Source organism: Nothobranchius furzeri, chromosome 3, assembly GCF_043380555.1.
Source record: "Nothobranchius furzeri strain GRZ-AD chromosome 3, NfurGRZ-RIMD1, whole genome shotgun sequence".
Lineage (NCBI taxonomy): Eukaryota > Metazoa > Chordata > Actinopteri > Cyprinodontiformes > Nothobranchiidae > Nothobranchius > Nothobranchius furzeri.
The window spans coordinates 64535618-64556338 of NC_091743.1; the positions used below are offsets into that span (position 1 = coordinate 64535618).

Below are 20721 nucleotides of genomic sequence, written 5' to 3' on the forward strand. Positions count from 1 at the left end.
GAGGTGGTTTGGGCATCTGGTCAGGATGCCTCCTGGACGCCTCCCTGGGGAGGTGTTTCGGGCATGTCCTGCCGGCAGAAGGCCCCCGGGTCGACCCAGGACACGCTGGAGAGGTTACATCTCCAATCTGGTCCGGGAACGCCTTGGGGTCCTGCCGGAGGAGCTGGTGGACAAGGCCGGGGAGAGGACGGCCTGGAGCTCCCTAGTTGGGATGCTGCCCCCGCGACCCGGACCCGGATAAGCGGAGGAAGACGAGACGAGATATTGTAGCTTTAATGTCAGTCAGTAAACGTATATCTATAGCTGTGGAGGAGGAGGCCAAGGGGAATGAAAAGTGAATAATTTTTGGAGCTAAGTGATTAGTGTGATGTTCAACCTTACGCTACATCAGACTCCTGTTTTAGCTTGTTGTAGTGTTAGCAGAGATGTGCCAGGGCCCGAGAGCCAACCGGAAGAGGAGGAGACATACACTCCCCAAAGGACCTTTGCTTCAGCTGGTTGTAGCATTAGCAGGGGTGTACTACCATCGCGAATGCCAACTGCAACAGCCCAGTGGTTGGGCATCAAAAAGTGTCTTTAATAAGATTCCCGGTCAGCATTTGTTAAATCCGTGGCACATATCAAACGGGATCAGAAAATAACTTATCGACTCCTATGGACTTTTATTAGGCAGTAGGAGACCCATGGTTGTGACCCTACAAGGACTGACACAGTTTTAGTTTAAAATCTGCAGCCAGGCCATGTTTTTAGAGACACACCTTATTTATAATATTATTAAAAAAATGTGAATATTAAACTGGTCTGGGATGAACATCATCAGAAATAAACTCACTTATCAAAGTGGAAAAAATTCTTAGTCAAAATGAACCAGCTGTTTTCTTATCTTCTAACTTTATAATGTCCAGAAGATAGTTTTTTATTCAAAATTTGTGACAAAAGTTGATCTTACAAACAAGTCACTGACCTGAGCTGCGTGTCTCCTCAGTCCATGGAGGACCTGGAAGACCAGAAACGTAAGAAGAAGAAGGAGAAGATGACTCTGGGATCGTTATCACGCGTGTTCACTCGAGGCAAGCAGCGCAAGTCACTGGACCCCGGCTTGTTTGATGGTACAGCCACTCCTGATTATTACATAGAGGAGGATGCTGACTGGTGAAGCTTAGGGGTGTGTGTGTGTGTGTGTGTGTGTGTGTGTGTGTGTGTGTGTGTGGTTGTGTGTGTGTGTGTGTTAAATAATGCAGAGAACAACAAGAGACTGCTATCCTCCATAAATGTACATTATATCACTCATAAATTGTATGTTTGTAAATTTGATATATATTTATAGTTGTACATGTATGCATATGTATATATGTTTACATGCATATAAATATATATATATATGGGGTTAAAACTACGTGTAGACATGTTTATGCTGTATTCTAAATGTCTTCATGTTTTTTATAAAACTAGACACTTGAAGGGCCGCTGTTCATATGTACATAGGAGCTATTGTGAATCTAGTGTTTAAATGTTAATGTTATTTTTGCTTTTTGTTACATTACAGTTGCTTTCATCAAGGTACATCACTGATATCTGCATTTCTTCTGTTTGGACCCCTTCTCACTATAAAATATGAGATATTATTGATAAACCTGAAACGCTGATTGGAGTTTTTGGATCAGATTGTCTAGGATTGTTAATGAAGCAGTTTTTTTTTTCCTTTGTCGTTACAGTATGACAGGATATCAGGGTCAGTGTAGGTTAAATAAATCAATACAACTGAACTGCAGGTAGGAGAAAAGTTCTGAATCCAAATAGCAACAGGATATAACTTTAGATCGTCTTAGTTGCAAGTTTTACTTTTCATAAATTAGTGAGTTTTTTTCCTCCATAAACCTCAAAAAAACGCCCAGATTTTTTTTTTTTTTTTTTTTTTTTGTAGATTTATACATTTCTTTCAAAATTTACGATTTTTTTAATATTTAAAGTGACCGTGTGTATTTTCCTCTGGTGAAAAGGAGCAGTACATGCCTAAATCATTGCAAGTAAGCGGCGCTTTAGTGTTCTAGTAAGACCTTACCAACCATTAGGGTCAAAAATCCCTGGGAGCACATTAGACTCCCTTTCATCACTAGCAACGAGTCAATAAAGATGAAGAAACACCAGTCATCTGGGTTGAGGTGCTGGATAAAAGATTGAATGAAGAGGAACAAAGTCTGCACACCTCAATCTGCAATAACATAATATTTATTCTTCTCAAGCTTTCGGTCAAAAGACCTTCATCAGGAATTGTGCATGTTCATGCAGAGAGTCCCTAGTTAAGGAGAACAGCTGATGTAAAACACCTGTGCTAATTCCACACAACAAAGCATTATGGGGGATGGAGTCCCATTTACAAAACATAGTTCACTGACACAAGAAGCTTACAGAATCTTATAAAAACACTTCAAAATCATTTACCGAAGGAAGAGATTAATACATTGCAGGCATCAAGCTAAAAAAGCCATCAGGGAGCAAGGCAATTCAATATATATATATATATATATATATATATATATATATATATATATATATATATATATATATATATTTGTAAATTTTATGTTATTGCAGATTGAAGTGTGTGGATTTTGTTCCTCTTCAATAGCAACAAGCAAAGTGGTAAATGTGTAAAACAACAACTTGTATGAATAGCAAAAGTTTTGTAGCTGCTTATTAGAAATCAGTAAATGCGTTTTGTCCTCACGGGCTTCCGTAGAAGGAAACATGGCATCACCCAGAAACTTAGGCCCAATCCCAAAACTCGCACTTCCACATTTGCGCCCTTCAATTGCGCGATCCCAGCCAGGGGTGCAAGTGCATAGGGTGTCCCGATTCTCAAATGAGGACGTTGGTCGCGCCCCTTTTGCACCCTTGATCTGCACTTCATCCAAGTCTGCACTTGATGCAGACTTGGGTGAAGGGTATTACCCAGAATCCATTTCTGCGAGAGAAAATGCTCGTGTCTTTTCTGAAAATGCTCGTGTCTTTTTTGAAAATATGTATTTTCAAATGAAAGTAATTAATTTTAGGATGATTAATTGATGTTCTGAATGTGTTAGACCATGCAGCAATGAATGTAAATTTATTTTAAATAGTTTGTGGGTTGTTTGTTTGAAAGTTACTAATAAAGGTTTTTTAAAGTAGCACAGCTACGAACATCCCGGCATGCATTGCAGTCGATGACTGCAATTATTTGCACACTTGTGTACCGCGCACTCAAAACCTTACTGTGCACTTTCCCCAAGTGCACTGTGCTGAAGACCGCAGGGTGCAGTGTGAGTGTTGAGATTGGGCCTTAGACCTGCTCCCATGTATTTTAGACCCAGTTTTTATGGTTATATGTTACAAAGCGGCCAATATTTTTTTAATAACTGGATTTCATTTAATTCATTTTCAACAACATTCCAATGGATATTTCCAGAGATTAATTGTAAAAATTACATTGTCTCTTTAAATATAAATCAAGGGTTTTTCTTTTAAATGTATTACTGCGATCATGAAAGGTTTTACTTTTTTCTTGACAGTCTTCAACTTGCATTGACAAAATATTAGTTTTATTCACCAAAATTATGCCTTTAATCATCTCGTCTCGTCTCGTCTTCCTCCGCTTATCCGGGTCCGGGTCGCGGGGGCAGCATCCCAACTAGGGAGCTCCAGGCCGTCCTCTCCCCGGCCTTGTCCACCAGCTCCTCCGGCAGGACCCCAAGGCGTTCCCGGACCAGATTGGAGATGTAACTTCTCCAACGTGTCCTGGGTCGACCCGGGGGCCTTCTGCCGGCAGGACATGCCCGAAACACCTCCCCAGGGAGGCGTCCAGGAGGCATCCTGACCAGATGCCCAAACCACCTCAACTGGCTCCTTTCGATCCGGAGGAGCAGCGGTTCTACTCCGAGTCCCTCCCGAATGTCCGAGCTCCTCACCCTATCTCTAAGGCTGAGCCCGGCCACCCTACGGAGGAAACTCATTTCGGCCGCTTGTATCCGCGATCTCGTTCTTTCGGTCATTACCCAAAGCTCATGACCATAGGTGAGGATTGGGACGTAGATCGACCGGTAAATCGAGAGCCTGGCTTTCTGGCTCAGCTCCCTCTTCCCCACGACAGATCGGGTCAGCGTCCGCATCACTGCAGACGCCGAACCAATCCGCCTGTCGATCTCCCGATCCCTCCTACCCTCACTCGTGAACAAGACCCCGAGATACTTAAACTCCTCCACCTGAGGTAGGACCTCTCCCCCGACCCGGAGGTGGCAAGCCACCCTTTTCCGGTCGAGAACCATGGTCTCAGATTTGGAGGTGCTGATCCTCATCCCAGCCGCTTCACATTCGGCCGCGAACCTACCCAGCAAGAGCTGAAGGTCAGAGCTGGATGAAGCTAGGAGGACCACATCATCCGCAAAAAGCAGAGACGAGATTCTCCTGCCACCAAACTCGACACACTCCACACCACGGCTGCGTCTAGAAATTCTGTCCATAAAAGTGATGAACAGAACCGGTGACAAAGGGCAGCCCTGGCGGAGTCCAACCCTCACTGGGAACAGGTCCGACTTACTACCGGCTATGCGGACCAAACTCACGCTCCTCTGGTAAAGGGACTGAATGGCCCTTAACAGAAAGCCACCCACCCCATACTCCTGGAGCGTCCCCCACAGGGTGCCCCTGGGGACACGGTCATAAGCCTTCTCCAAATCCACAAAGCACATGTGGATTGGTTGGGCAAACTCCCATGCCCCCTCCATCACCCTTGCAAGGGTATAGAGCTGGTCCACAGTTCCACGGCCAGGACGAAAACCACATTGCTCCTCCTCTATCTGAGATTCAACTATCGATCGGACCCTCCTCTCCAGTACCTTGGAGTAGACCTTTCCAGGGAGGCTGAGGAGTGTGATCCCCCTATAGTTGGAACACACCCTCAGGTCACCCTTCTTAAAGATGGGGACCACCACCCCGGTCTGCCACTCCCTAGGAACTGCCCCCGATGACCACGCAATGTTGTAGAGACGTGTCAACCATGACAGCCCTACAACATCCATAGCCTTAAGATACCCAGGACGAACCTCATCCGCCCCCGGGGCTCCGCCGCTGTGTAGTTGTTTGACTACCTCAGCAACTTCTGCCCCCGAGATCGGACAGTCCATCCCCAGGCCTCCCAGCTCTGGTTCCTCCTCGGAATGCGCATTGGTGGGATTGAGGAGCTCCTCAAAGTATTCCTTCCACCGTCTGACTATAGCCTCAGTTGACGTCAGCAGCTCCCCATCCCCACTGTAAACAGTGTGAGCGAGTTGCTGCCTTCCTCTCCTGAGGCGCCGGACAGTTTGCCAGAACCTCTTTGGAGCCGATCGATAGTCTTTCTCCATGGCCTCACCAAACTCCTCCCACGCCCGAGATTTTGCCTCGGCAACTGCCACTGCTGCACCCCGCTTGGCTATCCGGTACCTGTCTGCTGCCTCCGGAGACCCACAGACCAGCCACGCCCTGTAGGCCTCCTTCTTCAGCCTGACGGCTCCCCGAACCTCTGGTGTCCACCAGCGGGTACGGGGGTTGCCACCACGACTGGCACCGGCCACCTTACGACCACAGCTAGCAACAGCCGCCTCGACAATCGCAGAGTGGAACAAGGCCCACTCGGACTCAATGTCCCCCACTGCTCTCGGGACGTGGTCAAAGCTCTGCCGGAGGTGGGAGTTGAAGACCGTCTTGACAGGTTCTTCTGCCAGGCGTTCCCAGCAGACCCTCACTATGCGTTTGGGTCTGCCAGGTCTACGCGGCATGTTCCCTTGCCATCTGATCCAACTCACCACCAGGTGGTGATCAGTTGACAGCTCCGCCCCTCTCTTCACTCGGGTGTCCAAAACATACGGTCGCAGGTCAGATGATACGACTACAAAATCTATCATCGACCTGTGACCTAGGCTGCCCTGGTACCAAGTGTACCGGTGGGCATCCTTATGTTCGAACATGGTGTTCGTTATGGCCAAACTGCGGCTTGCACAGAAGTCCAATAACAAAACACCGCTCGAGTTCTGATCAGGTGGGCCGTTCCTCCCAATCACACCCCTCCAGGTCAAGCTGTCATTGCCCACGTGAGCATTGAAGTCCCCCAGCAGGACAATGGAGTCCCCTGATGGAGCACTATCTAGCACTCGTCCCAGGGACTCCAAAAAGGGTGGGTACTCTGAACTGATATTTGGCCCATAAGCACAAACAACAGTCAGGACCCGTTCCCCGACCCGAAGGCGCAAGGAAGCTACCCTCTTGTCCCCCGGGGTAAACCCCAACACACAGGCAGAGAGTCTCGGGGCTAACAAAAAGCCAACCCCAGCCCTCCGCCTCTCACCCGGAGCAACTCCAGCAAAGTAGAGTGTCCAACCCCTCTCCAGGTCTCGGGTTCCAGAGCCAATGCAATGTGTCGAGGTGAGTCCGACTATATCTAGCCGGTACCGCTCAACCTCTGCCACAAGCTCCGGCTCCTTCCCCGCCAGCGAGGTGACATTCCATGTCCCAAAAACTAGTTTCCTTGTCCGGGGATTGGACCGCCAAGGCTCCCGCCTTGGTCTGCCACCCGATTCACATTGCACCGGACCCTTCATGTTCCTCCTGCGGGTGGTGGGTCCACAGTTGGACGAGCCCATGTATCCGGTTCGGGCTGGGCCCGGCCGGGCCCCATGGGCGAAAGCCCGGCCACCAGGCGCTCGCTCACGGGCCCCAACCCCAGGCCTGGCTCCAGGGTGGGACCCCGGTAACCCTCCGGGCCGGGTACTCCGACTCTTCGTTTTCACCACCATGAAAGATCCTTCGAACCGTTCTTTGTCTCACCCTTCACCTAAGACCAATTTGTCATGGGAGACCCTACCAGGGGCACTAAGTGCCCCAGACAACATAGCTCCTAGGATCATTAGGGCACTCAAACTCCTCCACCACGATAAGGTGACGGTTCAAGGAGGAGCCCTTTAATCATGAAGAAAAAATATTGTTTATGTGAGATTTTCCATGTTTTATTTTCATAAATCATTAAAAACATTTTTATTGTTTTTTTTTTTTATTTAAGAATTTCCAGATGTTATCATAAATTATTGTCTTTATTCGTGGAACATTTTGACCTCGTTCCTGGCAGATTAAGGACTTTTCTGCATCAAAAAAATATTTTTTTCAAGATTGTGGAATTTTAGGAATTTTTCTTCAGAGAATCTGATCCTCTCTTCAGCTCGGGTTATTTTTAAATGTTATCTACAACCCTACAATTAAGTATTTCATCATGCAACACTGTGAGCAGCAGGGGTTTTATTGTGTTTTTGCAACATCAAAATTCTAAGTTTTAGGGTCAGCCTTTCAGATGACATAAAACTCCCCTGATTTGAAGACGCAAGCAAAAAGCGCTGTGAAAGTTAGTCAAGGACCATCTGAAAGTGCCAAAAGTTAAAGACAAATAGTTTTCTCCTTCAGTGCCTTTTAGCTCTGGCCTTGTAACAATGTTTGACCCTCTGGAGGCAGGCATTGCAGATTTGCAACGTTAAAACCTACCTACCTGGTTACTCCACATACGTGTATTCCTTGAGTATTTTTTAACTCAGAAGTACTCCTGAAGGACTTAGTTGTTTGTCTTTTTATCAAAACTTATTTTGAGCCCGAGAGGGTTAAGTCTCACTCATTTTCCACGTAGTGCTTTCTAAGCTAACATGTGCCAACCTGAGACTGAGGATTGTGCATTCCACACATGCATGATCCCTCCATGTTGTTTTCATCCATCCACAACGACCTCCTGCTCTGGTGTTACCCCCCTTTTTTAACATGCCTATCTCTTGCACTGTGAATGCATGCCCTCCTTTATTACTTTGTTCTTGTTTTTTTGTGCGTAAACTCCTTCCTCATCCCCCACAAATGCAACTGTGTTAAATGCTTTGTAATTTAGGAAATACTGCAAAAAAAGATGAAATCTATTGAAGTATTTTATTTAAAAAAGAAGAAAAAAAAGGTAAATCTTCAGATATTTATCTGCTGCAGTTGTTGCAGCCAAATGTTCAAGAGGTTTTAGAAATTTCCAAATGAATTCCATCTGAAATGAAATCTTATTTTAAAAATAAAACTAGAAACTGAACCCTTTTTCTGTGGAAGTTTGTTTTGTTCTGTTTCCCAGTCTTAACGTGTCTCTCCCTCTCCTCCTGCCATTTCTAATGGCAGTGCTCCCACCTACCAGTGAGTAACTCCTCATCTGTGATTACCAGCTGTCTGTTCCTGCACTCTGGGGATTATTCATATCACTCATGCTCAATTGGGGGAAAAAAATAAATAAAAAGTTTCTTTGAGACCTCTGTCGGAGCAACAGAGTTTGCATGTTGTGTCCAGCATGTGGAGACGAATCAGCAAAAAATGAAAATAAAAAAGAAGTGCATCCTGGATTCGTCAATTCTGTCTTTGAGAGAGGAGGTTGGGCATGAGGTTTTATGAATGATCCCTGTGTCTCTAAAACATTCTGACAGTCAGAAGTCTTTTCATGATCATGAGATAATTATTCATGTTTAACAGCTTTATTTAAAATTAGAAATGTTGATATCCAACTGAATATGAGCATTAGTTCATCAGCATATAATCCTGCCATTTGGTTTAAGGAAACGTTCTAGCACCATCTTGTGGCTATATGTTGTAATTTCAGATCATTTTGTGCATTTATTTAGTTCAAATGAAACTGACATGTTAGCATAAAACCTTTAGCTGTGCACTGTGGCGGATGCAGACGAGTCACTGTTTTATCTTCACACCCCTCTGACCCTGAACCTCTCCTGTATGCTGCACCATAACCTCTCCTGACCAATCCAGACTCTGACAGCCTCATACAGCACAGCATGTCTGATGGGGAGGAGCATCTGGACCGTCTGCAGCAGGCGGAGCTCACTCGAACCACCTGCATGTCTCTGTGGAGGGCAGGGGCCGTCCAGGCCTGGATGGAGGTCGTCATGGGGATGCCCATGTACATCCAAGCCTGTTCTGAAAATGTCAAAAGTGGAAAGGTATCCCAGGTGTTTTTAATTTTTTTAAACTGAAGAGCTGTTTTAGTAGATGAGCTGGTCTGAGTGCAGCTTTTGGTTCTGACAGAACTGAATCTCTGCTCTTTAGGTGCTGCTAGGTCTGACTGATGAGGATTTGGAGCTTGGTCTGAGCATCGGTAATCCCATTCATCGCAGGAAAATAAGATTGGCCATTGAGGATTACAGGAGAGCTGAAGGGGAGCAGGGGTGTGTAAGATCCTCAACTCACCATCTTCCAGGGGAAAGTGGAACTTTTTAATCCAAGGCTACCAAAAAAAAAGCTCTAATTTTCACTCTGTTAAAATTTGAACAAAAACAAATGGAAATCTTTAAACAACAATCAGAAACTTTAACATACTTCCCTCTTTATTCTCAATCCACAATCAGTAGTAATAATAATAATATAAAAGCGTTAGATTTTTCACCTTTTATTCCAGTTTTGCAATAAAATATCCATACGTGTCACTAACTTGAGTCCAATCACCTTCTAGGCTCTCCAAAGCATCTGAGATGGACCACCACTGGGTCTCCACATCCTGGCTGAGTGACGTGGGTCTTCCTCAGTACTGCCAAACCTTCCAGACCCACTTAGTGGACGGACGAGTGTTGAACTCGCTCAGCCGCAGGGATCTGGAGAAATTCCTTAACATCAGCGACTACTTCCACCAAACCAGCATTCTGCTGGCGATCCAGCTGCTGCAGATGCTAGGCTTTGACAAGGAGGTCAGATTTTAGATTGTATTACATTTGTTGACCGTCTGTGTGCAACAAAAATTCAACAAAATGGACAGTAAATGAACAGAAAATGGTTAATCCAAGAGCTGGAATTATTTATTTAAAAAAATCATAAAATTAGGAAATTCATTCATAAAACCAAATTGTTGAGCTTTTCTCTCACAGACTCAGAAGCCCCACAAACTCAGAGTGTAAACAGTTCAATCAATCAATCAATCAAACTTTATTTGTATAGCACTTTTCATTCAAAAGAAAATGCAGCTCAAAGTGCTTTACAGATTTAAATGACCCCATATAACCCATTTATAAATTTACAAACACACAAAACCTAAAGAACAGCGTAAGCAAAAACTAGGCTGAGTTCAGATGGGTTAGGTAATAAATGACATGCCATCAGGTGAGCCATCTGCCTCGGCAGTAGTTGATCGATGGCAGCAGCCAAGGCACCAACCCAGGGCGCCCAGGGAGGGAGGGCAGAAATCCCCACCACCGCCTAAGCACACCCCTAAGAGTGCCGAGACTGCCAGAGTCAACCACCACCCCCGAGGCAGAGGGCCCCACAGAGGAAACACTGGTATGTTTAAAATAAGTAAAATCAAAATTAATAAATCAATCAAGTTATAATATTAATATTCATAATAATAGCTAATGTGGACAGTGAAATAACTAATAAAAACTGATTGACGAGATAGTAAAACATTAAAACAAATGACTGACACCACTAAAATGGAAATCATTAAATTAATAAAACAGGAAATGCAGCTAAAAACAGATATCAGTTAAAAGCTAAGCTAAAAAGGCGAGTCTTGCACCTGATTTTAAAAACATGAACATTCTCTATGACCCTGAGGTCCTCTGGCAGCCTGTTCCAGAGACGAGGGCCATAAAATTTGAATGACGCCTCGCCATGGGTATGTGTCCTGACTTTTGGAATCATAAGGAGACGGCTGTCAGAGGAGCACAGAGGCCGCGAGGGTTTGTAAGGTAAAAGCAGTTCCGAAAGAAAAGAATGCCCAAGACCATTAAGACACTTAAAAAACCATTAAGAGAACCTTAAAATCGATCCTGGAACATACGAGGAGCCAATGAAGCGATTCTAAAACCGGTGTAATGTGCTCCCGCATCCTGGTCTTCATCAGGACACGTGCTGCAGAATTTTGTAAAAGTTATAAGCCTGAAATGCTCTTTTTGGGAAGACCAGAAAGCAGGGCATTACAGTAGTCAATTCTACTGGTGATAAAAGCATGCATCAGTGTCTCCGTATTGGCCTGAGAGAGAATGGGGCAGACTCTGGTGATGTGCTTTAGATGATTAAAAACCTACTCTGGTGATGTGCTTTAGATGATTAAAAACCTATTTTAGTAATGTTTCTTATGTGTGGGATAAAAGTCAGCTCAGAGTCGAAAATCATGCCCAGGTTCTTGACTTGTAAGGAAGGATTAAAAGACATTGATTGTAGTTTTGGTTAAAAAAAATTCTCTGGGCCTCAGGACCGATGACTGAAACTCCAGTTTTGTCCTGGCTGAGCTAGAGAAAATTTTCTACCATCCAAGATTTGATGTCTAAAATGCAGTTAAAAAGTGCATCCATTTTCATTTGTCACCAGGAGACAGAGATGTACTGTGTATCATCAGCGTAACTGTGGAAATTCACCTCATATCTCCTGATGACCCCGCCAAGAGGGAGTATGTAAAGGTTAAAAAGTACTGGGACTAAAATTGAACCCTGGGGCACACCACATGTAATCCCTCAACGAACAGGTATTAAAACTTAACATAAACATCCTGTCTGTGACATAGGATGTGAACCATCTGTGGGCAGCACCAGAGAGGCTGATCTGTTTTAAATGGGTTAAAAGAATAGTGTGGTCTACTGTATCAAAGGCAGCGCTTAGATCCAGTAGAACAAACACAGTCACCCTTCTGGCATCATAGGTTACTCTAAAATCATTTAAAATGTTCAGAAGGGCCGTCTCAGTGCTGTGATTCACCCTTAAACCAGACTGAAATTTATCTAGGACATTGCATGAGTCAATAAAATCATTAAGTTGGATTAAAACAAGCTTCTCTAGATTTTTGTTTAGGAATGGTAAGTTAAATACCGGTCAAAAATTGTTTAAATCATCAAAATCTAAATTGATCTTCTTCAACAGGGGTCTCACCACCGCCCCTTTAAAGGCAGCAGGAAAAGTGTTAAAAGGTGTGGAACACTGAAAAAACATTTTTAATGATTATTTCTGGTTAGAATAGACCACTCTGAGTTTTTCATGCAGGCTGAACATGAAAATGGTCTCTGTTACGAGCCCTGTGAGTTGCGGTCCCCTTATGAGAAGTCCAGCAGCCCACTAGGCCATTTCAGGGTGGTTTCCTGCTGGTTCAGCACCACGGAGAGCGCCCCACCCCAGCAGAGGCTACCTATCGACCCTTTGCACCGAGGTCACCTAATCACGTGGATCCACCATGGTGGACGGCAAAAGCATGTAAACAGTGAGCGACACAATTACAAAGGGAAAAGTAGAGCCTGAAATTGTTTTTGCGATCAAAACAAAAACAAAACTCCTCCAGCATTCCTTCAACTAGTTCATGCCCAGTTCAGTTATCAGAAGAAGTAGCGCATCTAGCGGGGGCTCAGAGAGCGGAATGTTAACTAGCTTACCAGCGCTAGCTTACATTCTCTCTGTAGCTGTTCACCGATGTAAACATGTTGCTGACTTTGCCTAATTTCACCCGTCTGGATTTATAACTTTATGTTATAAAAAGCGTTTCACTTTACACCAAAGCTGATTTTTAAAAAGTCTGGATCTCTACCAGCTTCTGTTGCTGATGGTTTTACCGAGTTCAGCTGCTGCTCTCACACCGGAATGAGAAGATCTCTGAACGCAGGTGCTCATATAAATAAATAACGTAATTTTAACACACGTAATCATATATCGGAGCTTTAATATTGTTAATAATTGTCTCGCTTTACACTACAGTGGATGGAGCGCAGCCTCCGTGGTGAAATACCCGTCCATCAGGATTATCAATAACACATCACATTTATCCCTGTCCCTGTCTTCCTGGTGAAATAAATTAACGTTAATCTTACCCGGTAAAAATATGTTCGCTGCAAATCTGAGGCCTGCTAGTCCACTTGATTGATGATCACTGCAGTTCATCTCCATCATCAGTCTCTATCAAAGTTATTGAAAAGAAAAAACGAGTTGAGTTTACGTCCTTGTCTGTTAGTGCAGCCAACCACGCAGCAAGCTAAAACCATTTTACTGTCAAATCAACTAAATTAAAGCAATAAAAGGCCACAAACGGGCTTGTTTTCACTACCTTCACTGGAGTTTCTATGGGTGTAAACGGTCTTTTTGCCGTCCATCATGGTGGAGGGGGCAGTGACATGAGTGGCATGACATCACGTGCAAAGGGTCATTAAGATCCCCAACTGGAGGTTCAGCACCATGGAGAGCGGCCCTCTAGCAGGAAGCTTCTTGCCAGAATCCCAGCTGGAGTCTATTAGGCTGTGATCAGCCAGTCTTTAAAAACAGGCATTTGTCACCTCAGATTTAGCCTGTTGTCCTCCACTGCTCCTGGATAGCTTTATCTTAAGAGACTTGATGAGACTTTTGGGACTGGGATACTTTTAGACTTCTTTGTGGTAACCTTTGAGAGCTTATGGCTTGCTGTTGGTTTTAGTTAAGTGTGTTAGTGTTGGTACAGCTTGCTGATATTCACTTTCTTGTAGTGACCATTCTGTGATCACTTCACTGGTTGCCTTACTCACCGGCTCTAGATGTGTTGTGTTTTACAACAACCTCCTATAGTTCTATTCCTTAAATCTTCTACTATGTTTCTTTAGTGTTTTATGCACCAACCTCCATTGTTGAGGGACTCTTTCTGTTAAATACTTTTGTTAAAAAGTGGCCACACCCTCCTCTTAATTTTTTCCGGTAGTCCTATATTATCTGTGTTCCTCCTTCCTGGACCTCCTAGCCGGGCTGGGGTGTAACAATCTCCTACACCTTTCTCTTGCATTAGCTTCTGATAGAAGATAGACAGTGATGCGCTATGATTTGAAAAGCCTGATAGATCTACGTCACTTACGGCTCTTGGAGAATGCAGATGCTTTTTTCCTCCTCTCCTCCCTATTTTATCCCCAAGGCTCTTTGTCTGTCTTTGGATGTACGGCGCTTCTACATTTTTTCTGGAAACTGGAAATTATTAAAAATGGACCTGGTCGGCTGGTCTCTCAACGCGATTGACAAAATTTTCTCAATTATGAGAACGGGAGAAGGGGCTCACGGGTGCCCCTCTGGGACAGATCCAGTTGGGCATATCATAACCTCTATGAACAATTTCAGTCTGGCTTCCATCCCCACCACAGCACAGAAACAGCCCTCATCAAGATCACCAACGACCTACTTATTGCTGCTGATTCTGGTTTAATCTCCATTCTCATTCTCCTCGATCTGAGTGTGGCCTTTGACACCATTTCTCCTCCCATCCTCCTCAATAGACTCTCTTCCTTAGGCATCACTCACACCCCCCTCCACTGGTTTCAGTCTTACCTTACTGGCCGCACTCGGTTCATCCAGTTAAAATCCTTTTCCTCAAACCCTCCCCAGTCAAGTCAGGCGTGCCCCAGGGCTCTGTCCTGGGCCCCTCCTCTTCATAGTCTATCTCCTCCCTATCAGCAATATCTTCTGCAAATTGAATATCCAGTTTCACTGCTTCGCAGATGACACCCAGCTCTACATTTCCAGTAAACCCAACTCAACTCTCCCACCATCCTCCCTTACCCTCTGCCTCTCAGAAATCAAATCCTGGTTCACCTTTAATTTCCTCAAACTCAACGGCTATAAAACTGAACTTCTTCTTGTTAGTACCAAATCCACCATCTCCAAATCTGACAGCTTTTCTTTAACTATTGACAGCGCCACAGTCTTCCCCTCCCCTCAGGTCAAGAGTCTGGATGTCATCCTTGACAGCTCACTTTCTTTTTAAGCTCACATTAATAACATCATTCGGTCAGCATATTTCCATCTTCATTCCATAAACCGTCTCCGCCCCACCCTTACCCCTCACACTGCTGCCATTCTTGTCCACAGCCTCGTCACCTCCTGCCTCAATTATTGCAATTCACTTCTTTATGGTCTCCCCAACAAACTCCTTCATAAACTGCAACTGGTCCAGAATTCAGCAGCCTGTATTATCACCAGAACCCCTTTCTTTCACCACATCACCCCAGTTCTTCAGCAGCTTCACTGGCTCCCAGTTAAATTCAGGTCCATCTTCAAAATTCTCCTCCATACCTTCAAAGCCATCCATAACCTCTCTCCTCCATATATCTCAGACCTTATAAGTGTTAACACCCCCTCCCGTTCTCTCAGATCTTCTTCCTCCATCCATCTTGCTGTTCCTTCTGCCCGTCTCACTGCCATGGGGAGCAGAGCTTTCAGCCGCTCTGCTCCCCGTCTCTGGAACTCACTCCACCCAGACATCAGGAACATAGACAGTTTCACCCTTTTCAAAACCAGACTCAAAACACACATGTTTAAATCTGCCTATGACCTCTGATTTTATTGAACTGTTTCTCTCTTTGTTTTTTCTTCTTTACATTTTATTGTTGTTTTATTGCTGTTTTAATGTATTTTCTGAATGTTATTTTCTGTTAAGTGACCGTGGGTGTTCTGAAAGGCGCTTTTAAAAAAGATTTATTATTATTATTATTATTATTATTATTATTATTATTAATATTATGGACTCCTGGATTTGCTTGGATCTGCTTAACTCAACTGTCTGTAGAGGATTCTGAAGACGTATGGATATTCGTGGTGTTGGTGTCAGGTTTACTGCTTTTCGGCCTGGGAGGTTACCTGGCTTACAGGAAAATTAACAAGCTGTCGAGGAATATTGGCTCTTTCCCTGAGCTCAGGGATGGATTACACCGCGCTGTGAATGCACAAACTCATATAATTGTCGAGATGAGTTGTAAGCTTGGAACTTTGGCTGAGATTCATGCTTTGGCACAAAAGATGGATGCGATCAAGGAGCGAGTGGACGAATCAGCACGGATTGGGATAGATTAATTTACGCCATTATTGGATTTTGAGAGGTTGAGAACCAACGGAACTTTAAGACAGAGAAGAAATTATCTCTGTCTGGCCCCAAAACAATTTCTTATCTGAATCTGGTGCCCTTGAGCCTGTCAGGCTGAAATGAATACCCCACCACCACCACCCACACCACCACCACCCCAAGAAATGTGGAATGCTGCCGTCGCCATGGCAACTCTGTCTCCCTATCCCAGCCTGGGAGGGACTGCGAGCTGTGAAGGCCGCTGAATCGTTTCCAGGAGTCACTGTGCCCTCTAAACCCAACGAACTCCTCCCCCTGTCCAGACTGAGGTGACTAGCGCTGCTTATTGCGGCTGCATTCACTGACGTGTGAAGAGTCCCAAACCCACCTCCCCACCTAGTGGACACTTATGTTGTGTAATGTCTGAAGTCTGTTGCATTTCTGTCTGAGGTGTTTTTTGCATAGCAAAGCTGCCCTCGCTGTGGAGGGTAACTCTGAAGTGCCTTTTTTTTCCTCCACCTGACCCAATCCTCATGTAACCCTCTGATCTCTATTAAAGTAGCGCGACTCAGGTTGCGAATGACCACAGTCACCAATTCTTGTCATGTGTCTATGTCTATGTATGTCTGATCTCAGAATTGTGTGTACTGAAACTCTAATTTCCCTCTGGGATTAATAAAGTATCTTTGAATTGAATTGAATTAACGTTCATGTACTCACCCATCTTGACTCGGGACAGGGAAGGTTGTTGTTGTTTTAGTGTCCTGGAAACAGCAGAGAACATCTGGCAAGTGGAAGCTAATCATTAGCATTAGTAACTCCACAACATAGCGGAACTCCTTCAGTCTTGTTATTAGTGGTGATAAAACATTCTAGTATCTGGTTTATTCTCGATAGAACTATGTCAAAACCAGAGCTGGGTTTAGAAAGGGGCTCAAAGGAGCAAGTCAGATGTTAACTTAGTCCAATTTTCAGTAAAAATACAAATTGAGTAGTTCTGAGTTTGTTTTTTCCGTGTAATTATCTTTAAAAGTCTCTATCTTATTTTTAGGCCCTGCAGACACGGCGGACAAAATGTGAGAACCAGAACTGGGACCCGATCGTTTGGACGTGTCACCGAGTGATGAAATGGATCCGAGACATAGACCTAGAGGTGGGTCATCCAGTCAGTTATTATGATGGTTCTCTTTGCACTGTTTTTGGAGCACAAATCATAAGACTTTCTTTTTGGGTTTGTTTTATGGTAATTCATAGATGTTTCTTTTTCTTGGCCGCAGTGTTTACTGATCAGGTTCTCTGTTTTTCTCTGCAGGAGTTTTCTGACAATCTTCAGGGTAAAGGGATCCACGGGGCGGTGATTGCTCTGGACCAGTCCTTCGACACCGAGGCCTTCGCTAAAGCTCTGGGGATCCCCAGCAACAAACACATGCTGCAGAGACATCTGTTTGAGGAAATTAAGTTACTCTCTGTCCCATTCAGGTGGATCAAAACCTCTCTGACCTTTTTCTGTTTTTGTTGTTAATAAAAAACAAAAAATTTTATTGTTTTAGCAATATTGCATCCTCTCCGGTACAAAATTAAAAAAGGTTTTTATTACATGTTGTCAGATTTAGAGATAAATAATGCATTTGAATGATTTGTGTTTACAGTAATGCAGAGCGGAGTGCTGACGCTTCGCCTGTGGCTGGTAGCCGCTTTGCTGATGAGCGAGTTTCCATCAGAAGATTAGGAAAGGTAAAAAGTCCTCATCACTGTAACCCTGCATTGGGATTGTGTTTATAATTATGAAGATAAATAAACCACCTTGGACAGCTTTATTATAGAAATCTGAATGATGTTTAAGTGAAATTTAATTTCGAATTTAAATTGAGACATTATCTTATTATTTATTTATTTTCCCCCAGAGCCCTCTAAAGTTACGAGCAAACAGCCACTCAGTGGAGCGCGTTCTGGGGCTCCACAGCAGCTGTGGCTCTTTACCTCGAGAGGCCCGAGTCCAGGCCATCCCTCGTGCCAAAGGAAGCCCTGTGCACACGTTCAAGAGCGTGGAAATCACCAACGTGTGAACTGGGCATGGAGATCTCCATTAATATTATTATATTTTATTATTGCAGCTGTTTACTGCTGGATGTTTTCCTTAAGGCTGATTTAGTGTTTAGGACCAACAATAAGGCCTGATGTAGCTGCTCTAAATATGTTAGAGGATAATTTTGTTGTTAAATGAAATGAAAAGTTACGACTGAGTTTTGCACTTACATTTTAGGGAAGATTGTTTATGAACAGAATAAAATACTGTATTTAGAGCTTTGTTGATGCCTTATCTAAAACTAGTAAACATGCTGGTTTACGGAGTTTCCTGCACATGTTAAGCAGACTGGATGCTTTTACAGCAGATAGGGTCAGCGTCCTGCTCTTCAAACATGCGTAACTCAAAAACTTACACAGGATGTTAAAAGAAAAGGTTAGTGTGTTTTAGTTGCCTAAAACACAAGTAATTTAAACCAAGTTTTAACAATGAAATTATTAGAAAATAGATTTAATCATTTTTAACCCTCCCACTGTCCTAATGGGTGTGACCCCACGAGGAAAGTTGGCAATTGAGCAGCATTGATGGTTTATCCCTTGGGTCCACGTGGCAGGGGTGAGGAGTGAGCACCACCTCACCCCTGCCACATGGACCACAAGGGATAAACCATCAATGCTGCTCAATGGCCAACTTTCCTCACGGGGTCACCTATAAAGACAGTGAGAGGGTTAACTGTAAAGTTTTTAAAAAGTAAAATATTTTTGTCACTTATTAGGTTTTAAAATAATGCAAAGATTCAACTGAAGTTTTTTAAATGTAGAAAAATACAAGTATAAAGGAAACTCAAATGCAGAAATTAAAATAGTTCTAATACATTTTTAAATTGCCAGAGAGCAGGAAAGGTTTTTGAAAAAGCCCCGAAATATCAAACATCCACCAGATAAATCAAACTGGACACCATGAAAACAGGTAGGACTTTTTGTTTTATTTTACTTAACCGGACAAGGGGATTGAGAACATATTCTCATTTAGGACAATCTGAGTCAGAAGACCGCAGCAACAGACCCATAACTATTTGTGTGCATCTACATCCAGGATGAAAAAAATAGATATTTCTGTACAGAATGACTAAAATTTAGGAATTAAACCGACATCAATTCATGTGTAAAATTATGCCCGATAAATATTTTAAGAGTTAAATTAATTTATATATTTCTGTACAGAATGACTAAAATTTAGGAATTAAACCGACATCAATTCATGTGTAAAATTATGCCCGATAAATATTTTAAGAGTTAAATTAATTTATTCTTAGAAATGTTTTAAATATATAAAAATGAAGAAATTGTGAATTAAAGCTAACTACTGTTTTTTTTACTGAAATGTAAAGTATAATTAAGTAATATCCTCTTTAATGTGTAGAAAAACAACTAAATACTGAGGTGTGAAGGATAAAACGTCTAAAACTGAATGTTCTTTATATGTTTTAATAATTGCCGCACAGCTTTTGTATCAGGAAACCGACTTGGGAACTTTGTGTGTGTGTAATGTACAGTTTTTGTTTTATACGGCTCAACTGTAAAAACAAGAAGAGAAGAATGCTTGTTGTTCCTGAGCATGAAACATATCAAATACGTCAACTGACTGAGTCACTCTGTGAAAACTGAAGCCTTCACTCACTGGATGAAACCAGTTTGGTGGCCGTGTCCCTCTGGGCGTCTTCCTCAGAGCTGAACCAGGAAGATCGGACCTGTTCGAACCAGTAGAAGAGGAGAAAAATACATAGATATTAATAACAGGAACTCACTTTCACTGATGTGTGTACGTTAAAGGTGGGGTTACAGCTTGTACATGTTGTTTTTAAGGAAAATGCATAAAAATTTGTGTTAAACTGAAAATAAAAACAAACGTGATCCAATCCTCTTTTTTTCTTTATAAGCGTTACAAACGTGATTGTATAAATCTCCGTATTTTGAGAGGTTTTTTTTTTTACTTTGGTCATCCCAATTTATGAGTGAATAAAAGTTTTTGCAAACTTCATATAAAAAAAATACTCGAGAGCATCATTTATGATTGTTAGATAATCCTTAACGACTCTGAATATAAAGCTGAAACTGGATTTTCCTCCTGTTAGTGAACCAGGATCTGGTTGCAACACCAGGAATTTCCTGTCAAAAGCTTATTTTACAAATAAATGAAAGTAACCTTTTAGAGGGGGCAAGGGTCATGAGCACTTTCTGTTCCTAAATCTGAAATTAGGTTCAAAAGAAAGGGTCAGTGTTACATCAGACTGCTTAAACATAGGTTTTTATTAATGGGATAAAAGCAGAACAATTTGAGGTTAAATGTCATTGCTACTCAGAGACTCCTGACATGAGGATGTAACCAGGGGCGGAGCCAAGGAGTGGCAGATGGTGGAAGTCATTGTAAAATGTCTGCGTCCATGCCTCTCCCTCGCAGAGCTGGCAGAGAAGTGTAAATTAGACTTTAGACACCAGTGTTCTGTGACTCCTCTGAAGAATAAGTGGATAATAGTGATGACGTTCACCAACGAATCAAATCTTTTGAACGGCTCTTCAAAATGAACAATGAGAGGCAGGTCCTTGAGGTGATCCATTCATCTTGTCTTCCAGTAAAACCCTCATCACCACCCCTGCAGATAACTGAGGATGCTTATACCATCCACCATGACCCCCCACAGCCATGCATACACATGTAAACTGTACAGCTTTGTGTGCCAAGAGGAATCAACAACAAAGAGACACTAATGGTCTCCCCGTTACGGTGAGAGTAACAGTCTCAGCACGACGGTCCTATTCACATCTCTGAATGAATGGAACTAAAACAAATA

General features: G+C 43.3%; 2 protein-coding genes across 4 annotated transcripts in view; both read left to right on the forward strand.

Moving 5' to 3' along the window:
- The window catches only part of kaznb (kazrin, periplakin interacting protein b), a 155999-nt gene extending 147026 nt beyond the window's left edge, over nt 1–8973 (forward strand). The window contains exons 10-11 of one of the 3 annotated variants that reach the window (XR_008558964.2): nt 986–1109; nt 8836–8973. Coding sequence is in view for 2 of the 3 variants with exons in the window: in XM_015959008.3 (XP_015814494.3) it covers nt 986–1156 (171 nt within the window). In the remaining variant the exon portion in view is untranslated. Of the gene's footprint in view, nt 1–985; nt 1573–8835 lie in introns of those variants that run through there. The other 2 variants (XM_054730140.2, XM_015959008.3) reach the window with 2 other exon arrangements.
- LOC107385247 (kazrin-A) lies at nt 8862–19788 on the forward strand. The gene is made up of 7 exons (XM_054730148.2): nt 8862–9026; nt 9133–9251; nt 9536–9767; nt 16896–16997; nt 17157–17323; nt 17494–17578; nt 17749–19788. Exons 1-7 carry the CDS (start codon nt 8862–8864, stop codon nt 17908–17910), a joined length of 1032 nt encoding a protein of 343 aa, XP_054586123.2. The 3' UTR covers nt 17911–19788.
- The last annotated feature ends 933 nt before the right edge of the window (nt 19789–20721 follow it).

Bases quoted from the DNA above. Each gene is read 5' to 3' on its own strand.
- LOC107385247 (XM_054730148.2), top strand. From the start codon at position 8,862: ATGTCTGATGGGGAGGAGCATCTGGACCGTCTGCAGCAGGCGGAGCTC. The intron at 9,027-9,132 runs GTATCCCAGGTG...TCTGCTCTTTAG, and splicing joins AAAATGTCAAAAGTGGAAAG to GTGCTGCTAGGTCTGACTGA. The intron at 9,768-16,895 runs GTCAGATTTTAG...TCTTATTTTTAG, and splicing joins TGCTAGGCTTTGACAAGGAG to GCCCTGCAGACACGGCGGAC.